Source organism: Pseudomyrmex gracilis, unplaced genomic scaffold (assembly GCF_002006095.1).
Source record: "Pseudomyrmex gracilis isolate BER0280 unplaced genomic scaffold, ASM200609v1 scaffold_12, whole genome shotgun sequence".
Lineage (NCBI taxonomy): Eukaryota > Metazoa > Arthropoda > Insecta > Hymenoptera > Formicidae > Pseudomyrmex > Pseudomyrmex gracilis.
Window position 1 is genome coordinate 720,628 of NW_018020596.1, and position 12,149 is coordinate 732,776.

At 37.9% G+C, this 12,149-nt stretch overlaps 2 protein-coding genes across 4 annotated transcripts in view; one reads left to right on the forward strand and one right to left on the reverse strand.

Annotated features, from left to right (window-relative positions):
• The window catches only part of LOC109863763 (agrin-like), a 409,371-nt gene that overhangs the window by 99,963 nt on the left and 297,259 nt on the right, over positions 1-12,149 (reverse strand). The window lies entirely within an intron of this gene.
• On the forward strand, positions 3,020-5,923 carry LOC109863764 (ornithine decarboxylase 1-like). The gene is made up of 8 exons (XM_020444291.1): positions 3,020-3,187; positions 3,794-4,031; positions 4,140-4,216; positions 4,303-4,475; positions 4,743-5,040; positions 5,125-5,367; positions 5,485-5,693; positions 5,823-5,923. The coding sequence occupies exons 2-8, from the start codon at positions 3,851-3,853 to the stop codon at positions 5,854-5,856; spliced, it is 1,215 nt and encodes a 404-aa protein (XP_020299880.1). The 5' UTR covers positions 3,020-3,187; positions 3,794-3,850; the 3' UTR covers positions 5,857-5,923.

The following is a 12,149-nucleotide window of genomic DNA, read 5'->3' on the forward strand; positions in this document are numbered from 1 at the left end:
ACAACGGAACAAAAGGGAACAGGAGCGACAAGAACGAGACCGTATACAACGGGAGCAACAAGAACGAGACCGTATACAACGGGAGCGACAAGAACGAGACCGTATACAACGGGAGCGACAAGAACGAGACCGTATACAACGGGAGCGACAAGAACGAGAACGACAACTCCAAAACAACCAAAGAGATGAAAAAGATTATAATAACAACAATACAAGAAACTAATTTTTAAAAATAAAAAAAAACAAATAAAAGTAAAAAATATTAAAATAGTAGAGTATAAATTGCTCCAAATATTTAAAATAATGATAAGAATGGATATGTAGAATATGTATTGTTTATTAAATTAACAAATATATAGACGTTTCGACCCTTGTTTTGGGTCTATATCAATATTCTAAAAAATATAATTGAAAAACGTTAATCGAACAGATACATAATTATTACAAAATGTGACAAAATAAAAAATATTAGTTTAAAGAAGATCAAAGACTCTTACTTTGGTTTTTACAAAAAAACTTTGTAAATCATAAAATACATTAACATTGTTTACGTAATTTTGTCCTTCGCGCAGAATGTTATTTTTAAAATATTTATATTAACAAAAATAACCCAAAAATTCGAGCTACAATTTCGTTTTGCAAACAACCGCTAGTTTTGTGAATATATATATATATAAAAAGAAAACATCATACGTGGAGGACAAAATTTAAGCCTTTCATTTTCCCCTGCTTTTCCCACCACTAAGTATGATTACAACCAAAACTGCGCTAGTGGGAGATGAATTTATACCAAGTAAGTCTTTGCGCATGCGTGAGTTAAAGAGTGAGGGAATAAAGGAAGTATACGTTTTGGGAAGCTTGTTGGTCCCGACTGTTTTTACCTGGGAGGTTCGACTGTAATTACATAATTGAATGTTAACCTTGAAAAAAATGAATAGAACAGTCAACAGTATATATAAAGAAGACTTTGGTCTCTCATATTTTTGTCAGTTTTATACAATACGAGCCAATTTTTCCAAATTTTTTTATATTCTATGTTTTATACTCATGCTTCTTTTATTTTATATATAAAATTATATACGTAATTTTTTTCAAAACATAATATACATAAAATCTTTAAAATCACTTTAAAATAATTTATACTTCAATTCTTCTGTTTAAACAATTCTCGTCAAATACTTGAAAATTCAATTTCCAATAGGAAGAAATAAAAATGGTGATGCAATACGGTGTGGACGGCGATTGCATTATCTTTGCACATCCGGCCAAATATGCTTCACACATAAAGTACGCGAAAAAAGTTAATGTCAGAATGATGACAGTTGACAGTCCGATGAAACTGTACAGAATCAAAAATATTTTCCCCGCAGATAAGAAAGTAAAATGTCATATAATAAAATATAATACACACACAAAGAGAAAGAGAGAGAAACAGACTGTGCATTATTAATTTCAAATTTAATAACTTTGATTTAATTTATTGTACGTAAAACCGAATTTGTTATACGTGTACGCTGCGAAAAAACACGCCAATAACTGGGATTGAAATTAGGCTCGGAAGCGGGCGAGGAGACTCGCCGTTTGATACAACTCGCGAAGGATCTCGGTCTGTATCTGCACGGGTTCAGCTTTCACATCGGCAGTCCGTGCGAAGAGCCGGAAGCTTATGCCAGAGGAATCGCACTGTGTAAACAACTAATTACCATTGCTAAGGAAATCGGTTGCGACAACCGGTGGAGTTGATCGACATCGGCGGTGGATTCCCCGGCGAGAGTGACGCGGATATTAATACGGTAAACGTGATGTTTATTCACGTAGATGAAATATATACGAAGCAGATATATCTAATAAAATTATAATGTCAAAACGTGTACACATCAAAATTTGATTTTTGATCTGTCGAGACGAGAGTGTGTTCAATGCTTTCATTGACGAACTGTTGGGTTTGCGGGCCAGAGTCTCGGAAGTGCTTTCCAAGGTAATTTTGATTCACACGATCTCTTATTCATAATAAAATAATGATCATTGATTTTTTTTGTGTGTAGCCAAAGAGCGAGGAAAAATTTCTCTCAACCGTATGAGGACCGACTGCCGACTCGTACGATTTAATCTTCAAGAATGTCATGTTGCCACTACTTGATAGGCGATTGGCTGATGTCTTTGGAAAGACACGGGCGCTTATTCAATTGTCGTTGCTTGTACGTTCAATGGATATCCAATTCCAGTTGTAATTCCTGTTATTCGAAACAGTCAGTGGTGAGTGTTTGTTAAACTCTGAAGAAATACATTTTAATGATAGTATTAAAAAAGAAAGTGCTAATAAAGCTTTTATTTTTACATTCTTTAATTGATGTAAGTGTACGAAAAATCTACTTGTCAACATTTTTCAGGGATATTTTCATGAAATCAATTGATTCGTCGTCGTAAAAGTCTGTAAAATTCGTCAAGCAATTCAGATATGCAATAACAGATGTGCAATAAGAAATGAAGTAAATAACAAAACATTTTGAAGCATCAAAAAAAAAATACACAAACGTATTTTTAATAATTACTAATCCACCAAATTTTTACGTAATTCTCACGTTCCGTAAAATTCCTAAATAATAATTTCCAAACTAAAACGTAAATTATCATCACGTGTGCATCTCCTACAGTTAAAGAAATGTTTGAATTTTCATGATTGTTTTTTTTTTGAAACTTTTAAATAAATACAAAAACATTGATTTTCTCATTAATAACTAAACAGAGAATTTGTATATAAACTTTGCGCAAAACGAGGTCAAGATGACACACGGCAATGTAGTATGTTTGTGATGTATGCTTACGTTTATTTAAACAGATGTAACGATGCACATTAACCGTTTTGTAAATAATGAAACACGCACATTCATCAATAACATAACATTTAGTTTGTTGTTACGTCATGTGAAATTGATAATTATTGCGTCACGATGGAGGAAAAAAAATGAGGGATAAAAAGAGGGGCTTAGAGCAGAAGAATGAATACGACGTCTAACAGCTACTCAGTAATCACTCGTCTTGGAAGCGCTATGCGTTGGCCATGTTGAAAAATTAGTAGAAAATCGAAATCTTAATAAGTGACAGTTTTTAAAATAAAGGTTACAAGACTTTTGAGAGGTTTTTAACATACTTTAAGAACATTGTAAAAGATATTGTAGATGTAATTGTAAGTATGTGCACTTATTTTTAATATGAGATTTGAAACACTTATTTCCGATAACAAGTTGCTTGTAACATAGCATGTCAAGTAAGAGAGACCTGCTTCAGAGATTACATTTCGTAGAAGAGAATTTTATCTTTACAAGAACATTACAGAAGAATTTTATGAACATTACGTCTCATACCGAGAACTTAAATTTCTCTCTATTAAAACAACATAAATTTAAATATTTATTAACCGTTTTTTTAGATTTATTTGATCATGACTTTTGAATTTGTTATCGGACTTTGTGTTGAAAGTAATTTGTATTTAGAAGCATCTCTTAAAAGTTGTATATTAATTTTTATCTATATATTTCTCTAAGAAAAAATAGAAACACATATGATCATGTAAGATTACATACAAGTGATCCAAAGTTTGGATCTGATTTTATATAATCATATAATCTTAGTGATTTTATTGATTTTATACAATTTCATATAATTTTAGTGATTTTATTGATTTTATATGATCGATATAAAATCGAAATTTAGCGCGATCTAATCACTTATACTCATCATATGTTTCAATTTTTTCTCGAGTCTCTAAATATATAAATTTATTATTTTGCAGGAAAGTGTTCAAACAAAATCTTTGCGGACAATATCTGTTTTTTTATTTTATCTCATCATGCACTGTAATTTTGAAGAAATAAACGTTGTAGATGATAACACAGACGACATAACTATTATTAAAAATATAATAAACGCGGAAAAACAGGAAGACCCTTTTTATATAGCCGACATTGGCGATGTTATCAAACGACATAACGAGTGGATTAGTAAAATGCCTAAAGTTATTCCGCATTATGGTGCGTTTGTTATCATTTATTGCATTTTTTGTGGTGTCATTAACTTGCTCTTATATTAAACACTTACAATAATCAAGTCAATTAACATTTATTTTTCTAAAATTTCAGCAATTAAATGCAATTCAAATCCAACGGTGATTAAAGTTCTGGCGGCTTTAAATGCGTGTTTTGACTGTGCGTCTAAGGTAAAGTTTTATTTTTATCATAAACTATCTTTTTGTATTGTATATGTTTGCATATTGCAAATATATATGTCCTTTCTTTTTTACAGCAAGAAATATTGCAAGTTATACAGTACGGCGTGCAAGGTGAACGGATTATTTTTGCACATCCGATGAAACTACCTTCTCACATCGAATATTCCAAACAAGCGGGTGTCGATCAGATGACAGTGGACAGTGAACTTGAGTTGATAAAAATCAAAAAATATTTTTCCGAAGCTAAGTAAGTGAAAAACAGAGTTAGTGTGTATATGTGTGTGCGTATATAAATAAAATCAGTTATATAAATTTAAAAAGAGAGTGTGTTGACAGCCAAGAGATTTAACCATATAAATTGAATTTTAAATCGAAAAATCCGGTTTATTTCCATTTTTTTAATTACTCTGTGTTACACTATTACTTTAAAATAAAACGGTTTTTTCGAATTTTCTCAATTGATGTTTTATTTGACATTTCCATAATCGACGAATGTTTTTTTTTTTTTTTGCAGAATCGTGATACGCATACGATGCGACGCGAAGAACACGCCGGTGTCGTTAGGGATAAAATTCGGCTGCGAGTTGCGCGAGGGTATGTGTTTGATACAACGAACAAAGGATCTCGGTTTGAATTTGCACGGGTTCAGTTTTCACGTCGGTACTCCATGTCTGGAAATCAATGCCTATCGCAGAGGAATCGAAATGTGCGAACAATTAGTCGCTTACGCCAAATCGATCGGCTGCAAAAACGTACGGCTGATCGACATAGGCGGCGGTTTCGAGTGCGTGAGCGGTGAGAAACTCAACGAGGTAATTTTCACAACTGTGTGGATGTTGTATCTGAACACGTAGAATATACATATATGTGTGTATAATTTTTCAATTGTGTATCAGTTAGCGCAAGTTATTAACGGCGCCATCAAAAATCTGGATCCCGATATAAAAGTCATCAGCGAACCGGGACGTTATTACGTAGGATCGAATTTCACTTTGGCCTCGTATCTACATTCGAAAAAGCTCATCATTTCCGAAGACGGCTTGCTGAAAAGAATGTATTATATGAATTGCGGCGTGTACAATGCCTTCTTGGACGAATTGTTAGGCGTGCAGTCGCGAGTTCCGGAAGTAATTTTCGAAGTAATTATCTCTGCTCATTTTTTCTTTTAAAACAAAATACCTGTATTTATCATAGAACGACGTGTTTTTTTTTTTTATTATAATCGTTACGAAATGAATCGATTTGCAATTGCGCAGCCAATAAGCGAGGAGAAATTTCCCTCGAGCTTGTGGGGACCGACCGCCGATTCGTTTGATTTGATTGCCAAGAATGTGCTATTACCCGAACTTTATATGGGCGACTGGTTAGTATGGAAAAATATGGGTGCTTACACGTTAGCTCTTTCCAATACTTTCAATGGATTCCCGATTCCCGTTGTGAAACCATTTATCAGGAAGAGTCAGTGGTAAGTGTCTATAAAAATACACTTTAAAACCCGAAAGATAGTGGATTCAACATCCTAAACGTTCTGAAGAAGTGGGGCACTATTAATTTCCATTCCGTGAAATATCAAATAACTAATTCATGTTTTCAGGACAAATTTTCTCAAGCAATTGAATCAGAGTTAAAAGACGCGGTGGAAATAAAATTATAATAAAAATTAATGCGATAAGCGTGTTAGTGTAAATAAAAGTATATTTGTACAAGTTAATTATATTTAACAAGTATTTATATAAAAAATAAAAACGAACATAAATAATATTTCATAAATCTACAAGTAGTTTTTTATTTAATCCTTTTGCTTCTCTGCGAGATTCACCAAGAATTTTGAAGTCACGTGCTTCACGTGAAAAAGAAGAAAAAAAGAAAACTGCGAACGCATATGTGTTGGAAATATTTTACGGAGCTTGTTTCGCACGTATGCGAGATACGCACTACTCTGTATTAACCACAATTTTACGCGAGGAATAGAAATTGCGGCGAGTTCGTACGAGTTTATTTGAAATGCACGAGATCACCGAGAGAACACGTCATTGCGCGCCGCGGCGCGTGATTCGTCGACCATTTCAATTATTCGGCGTTGCAAGAGCAATTCGTTCACATTAAGTTGTCAACGATGACATTTTGACGCAACTATACATCAAAATCCCCTCTTGTGTTTATATTCCGTAGTGATATAATTACATACACATCGATAAATTGAATTTCACGTAATTGAGCAATAAATAACAACGCGTAAATTAAATAACGCAACGAGAGATAAGAAGAAAGACGGCAATGAGCATTCGGCAAACGCATGCGGATGATTTACAAGAAGCGAGTGACGCGAAATAATTTTGCTCTTACGCGACCGAACCGCATCACGTTCTAATTATCCACGGCTAATCTTCATTCCCGACGATAAATCTCAACGGCGACGAATAAAATAAGAACTATCGCGAAGAAGACTATGAAAAAGAATAAGAGAAGTTTCATTCCAAATTGCGTGCGTTTTAATGAGCACCGAACAACTGCGCGAACGACCGTTTCATCGCGCGGTCGAGAAAATCCACTCCACGCCTCATTGACGTCAATTCTCACCGATTCTTTGTGCTTTGATTCTTCATCGCAATCTATCCCCCGTAACAATCGCGCGAAATTAAAAGGCGTTAAATATACGTATCGAATATCGCAACGCAACGATTGTGTTAAATTCATTTCTGAACTGAGAGAAGTGTGTGGGCGCGGATGTAATCGTCGCGCGTCGACTTCATTGATGGTAACGTTAATCAGTGCGATCAGTCTCCGACGAATTTCGTTACTCCGCTTTTTGATTTACAGGCGGACATATCGTTTCAACGTCGTGTACGTTTATCGATTTACGCCACTGATATTTTATTCGTTCTTTTCTCTCGAACAAGCCTGCAAAAAAAATTATCAATCATTTTATTATCTTCTCACGGGAACCCGGATACTTCAACGATCTTCGCAACATTTGTTGAGACGCGAAGCGATCGAAATACCGAACACCACATCGGTGGTTATCAGAAACGCGTCGACGTTTTCGCATTTTTCTCTCCACGTCTCAACTCTGCTTCTTTTTCTTCTTCAACCCACTTTCAACATTCCTCTTCTAATCCGGGGAGGTGACGGGGAGTCGAGAAAAGGGGGTGAAACGAAGCAAACGGAGGGAGAGCACTAAGTATGCATAGCCGAGTTTCCGGCTTCGAGTACGCGCTCGGACTTCACCTTTAGCCGTCGTCCGGGACCGGTTCGTAACTAGTTGGCACGGCGCCATGCATAGAGGCGCGCGCTAATAAGTATACCCTGCTTTCGGGGTTCGCGCGCTAACACATTCGAGTGGCTGACAAATGCTCTAATACCCGCCATCGTCAGTGCCCGCCGACCAAGACGAACTTCCTTCGGCTTTCCGCTCGCTCGGTTTCAGCCGAAGCTTTCGCGTACATGCTACTTCGCTCCTCGCGCGAAGGATTACAGAATGTGGCGTGCGATATATAAGAGGCGCATGTACTTCGAGAAAACGAGGTATTTTGGTAATCAAGAGGCACACGGTGATGCCTCTTGATTTACCAAAATATCTCGTTTTCTCGAAGTACATGCGCTCTTAACGTGTCTTTAAAAACGTGACTAAAGTAAAGTCACGTGTTGTTTTTTCACTCCTTCCTCTCTCTCTCTATTTTTCGAGTTTGATTTTCATGCGGTATTTCTGACACCTCTCATTAGTGTATTATATAGGTTGTAAGACGATCATGCATTGTTCCGTTTCTCCGTGTGTTGACGAGTATCGATAATACGGGAAATTGAAAGAAAAAAAAAAGTACACAGCGACATTTTTTTGGAAACTCGAGCGTTTCTAAATCAAATATTTAACAATCGTATTTTGCATGTTCTGTATTTTTGATATTAATACATATCGCGCTTCTATATCCGGAGTGCTTTCCGTTACGAATGCACGTGAGGCAAAAATCGCTTATTGGATTACACGTGGCAGAATTTAAGCGGGGAGAAAATATGGTCACCGGACGATACGAGAGCGAATATGAGAGATAAGATTGGATTACGGTTCGACGGAGATCTATCGCGAGTTGAGTTTTCTGGATTAACCCTTTGCACTCGTAAATCCAATTGGGTTAACCGCGAGCGGGGTACTTCGGAGAAAGAAAGAGAGAGAGAGAGAGAGAAAGTGAGAAAAAGATAGCGTTTTACTCTCTGTGTGCGGCGGTTGATTGGCTTCGCCGCAGTTTTCACAGAGCACAATGGCGAATTGGCTGTCAACTCGCTCGCAAATACATGCAGATCGCGGGTGGATTAAGAACATACAGGTCGCAAAGGCGGATTTTATTCGGCCAATCGGCTTTTCCTTCTTGGTTTTTCGGCGGTGTGCCATATTGTAGCACACCACGATATTTTCGCGCACAGGATCAATTTCGTGTGTGCGTCGCACGCGACTGTGAATGACGGCGCTTTATAACTTTGAGTTGTGGCGCATTAAATCAATAGCGAGCAAAACACACGCACACATGTGTGTACTCTGTTTCAATGGCGCGCGCGCACGCGCTTGTTGTATTTGTTCTTCTTTGTCGGAATTCATAAAACGTTTAGAATATCGCAAACATGTGCGTGTGTGTGTGTGTTGTGTATTTACAATTCTGCAAGTTTCAAAACAGAATATATCATCAACACGCATTCTTTCATTAATAACCGCTGCGTTGCACGTCATTGCATGTCATTAAGTGTGTAAACCACGTGAAATATTTGCATACGCGATGTAGCCTTTGCGCGTATGCAAAGGTACACACACGCGAAACTATACACACCCGAGATTTCGTAATAAATATAAATAAATATATGCAGCGCGGATCTCTCGCGGATAAATTAGATGTGTGCGCTTCGCCGCTAATTGAGCCAATATATATGTCATCAATAATAATCTTCAAAACCGTACGTACGTATCTTTTTACGATTTTAAAAACGTTTGATTACGTTTACACGTTCACAAGAGCTTTGTCGCGTCCGTTGATTTCTCATTATCGTGATTTCTACATAAAATTACCTCGCGGCGTGGTTCCATTACAGGTAAATTATTTACAATTAATTATTAAGTGTCCTCTATATCGGGAATAATATAGGGTTTAAAATGTGAAATATAAAACTCGCGCACACGCGCGCGCTCGACTTTGTAACGTCGCGTATCACAAAAGCCCGGCAGATAAAACAATGCCGCTCTCTCGGGCTCGTGCGCTATTTATTTGTAATTTCAATTAAACGAGCCGAGACCTGCCATATTATTCGGAAGCTCGGTCCTTTGTAGCATTATTACTTCGCTACAAAATATGTGTTATTATGTATCGAGACATTGTACCGATCATTTAATTAATTAAATTCGCGACAAGCGCGTGCACGAGTTACGCTCACAGTAAAATTCGAACGTTTACTCGCGCGTGTCGAACGCGTGTAATTTATGCGTAAAAACACATTGCGGACTTTACATGAGTCAGCCAGTGCCGATACGTCGCGGCATATTTTTTTTTGTTTGTGAAAATTCAATCGCCTTAATTCTCGCGCAAATACGGCAAATTAACGTGTGTAGATTTTTATATTTACAATTAGTTATCGCATATAAATTATTCATATAAACAAACCTTTCAACAAGCTTATTTCTGTTAGATTTTTTTTTAATGTATAACGCGCACATGTACGAATTTTTCGAGATCTGTTGACAAAAGAAGTAAATATATCAGAAATTAATAATTGACGTGAGCGCCACAAAGTGATTATCCGGTCAATAAATTGAAAACTAAATTGTTCACATAACTCGAAAATAAAATAGTCAAAGCGGCAGTTTTTTTTCTTTATTTTGTGGAGCAATTTTTAGCAAAAAGTTAGTCGCAAAGGAGCTGTGCGCACATTGCCGCATTCTCGAAAAGCTTCAGCAAGAGAGAGAGAGAGAGAGAAAGAGAGAGAGAAGGTCCCGTTGCGCGCGCGATGATAGATCAAAGGAATCGACGGTACTTAATTGCTATTTACCCCGAGCAATTCCCTCCCCTGTCGCGCCATCCCTCTCTCCGGAAACGATCGCTTCCCGAGCGTGTTTCCGTCATAGCGACAATTTCACAATTCTCTCTCTCTCTCTCTCTCTTTCTCTTCTCTCTCGTTCGTCATAAAGGGGATCGTCGCCGTCTACGGAGACTCGTTACAGCGGGGACGCGACCCCGGAATTTTCATATCCAAATAGTACTCGACATCGAGCGGATGTTTCAGCCAAACGCGCGCAGGGAAGGGCCACTCGGGCGCGAGTAAACGTTTTGAGAAAAATAAACCGAGCAACGCGTCTACTACAGAAATCGAACGTGTGCGACTCCTCGAACGACCCCTTCTTCGCGTTCCCTTTCCTTCTCCTCCGCGCTGTCTCTCTCCTGTGAAAATTCTTGCTATTTTTCCAACATGAACATTTGAGCTCCCGAGACGGGAGTAGTTGTTCTCTCTATTTCTCGGCTGAAGAATACTTACATACACACCCCCAGCACATGCCAAAGTACATATTCCGTAACTAGTGCAAAGAGCGATTGACAAGTATTCGAAACGACATGCACAGATGAGCCAGCGTTTGACATTTGTTCTTCTTGTCGAACACAGCAATGGGTCGTTTCGGATACTTATCAATCGCCTCCAATCCAGTTGTCTCTAAAACAGGATTTTGTTTTCTTTGTAAAATATATTTGAACGTCGATGCGGCGAGTTGCACAAAAGTTGACATTTTACAGAAAAAAATTGTAACAAGACAATTTTTTACGCAACAACAAATCGTCTAATATATACATATATCGATTTTTTGTCTCGGTTTGTATCGAAGTTTTATCTCTTACAAATGTGCGATCGAGTATCTTCTTACGTGAAACATTCACCGTGTGTATATTTCCGTTAAGCGAATGTTACGAGAGTCAGCGGAATGTTGTATACACAAAACGCTGCGATATCGATTGCGGTGTGTACGAAAACTTGAAAGTTTATAACGGGGACGGGAGACAAAACTAACTCTCTCTCTCTCTTTCTCTCTCCCTCTTTCTCTCTGTTTCTCTCTGTCTAGCAAACTCGATTTTCCGGCTCTCGTTAAACTAACGGGGTGTTACTCGACGCTACTGCAGTTTTCTCACTGTATTGTGCTCGTCGCTTTTCTTCGGGGACTCATTCCGCCGCGAAGTGTCCTAGCAAAATGTCGAAGCGCCGCGCGAAAATAGAATATTACCTTGTATATAAACAATTTTCGAAAAACATGTTCGTCCCGATTGTCTAGCGAATTTCCGACTTACTCGGACATTTGCAAAATAAACAAAACGTCAGCCGAGATGCAATATTCAACCTAGTTCGAACGAAATTATTCACTCCCGAAAACTGTACGAACGTAATTCCCCGAGAATCCCTTCGGATTTCTTTCATCGCTCGCATTAAAAGCGCGTACTTTGGAATAATCGCGATTTCTGAACAAAAAAAAAAAAAAAAACTGTTAGCTTCTCCGCCAGAATAGTTCGGTATAATGCGAGATGAAATTACGATGTTCGTCAATGTTAAATGTGTGTAGAAGAGCCACGATTATCGCTAACGAGTGCGTCGTCCTTGCGCGTATATCCGGGGAGACGACCATCGCATCCGGTCGAGTAGTTGGATCTCGTGAAAAACGACTCGTCCTCTTTTTCAGGATTATCGTTCACGAGGACAAGGGCCGTGGATGCGGGCCGAAGAGTGCGCGGGACGAAAGAGCGAATCTCTCTCGCGGGGTTGGAAACGAGCAAGACGAAAGACGGCGAGAACGGCGAAGGAAAGAGAGAAATGCTCGCGGCAAGAGGAAAATGGAGAGGGACAAGTCTTTATGGGGACGCATAACTCATGCCTCCTTATTGAAACTTCCGCCTGAGAATAGATT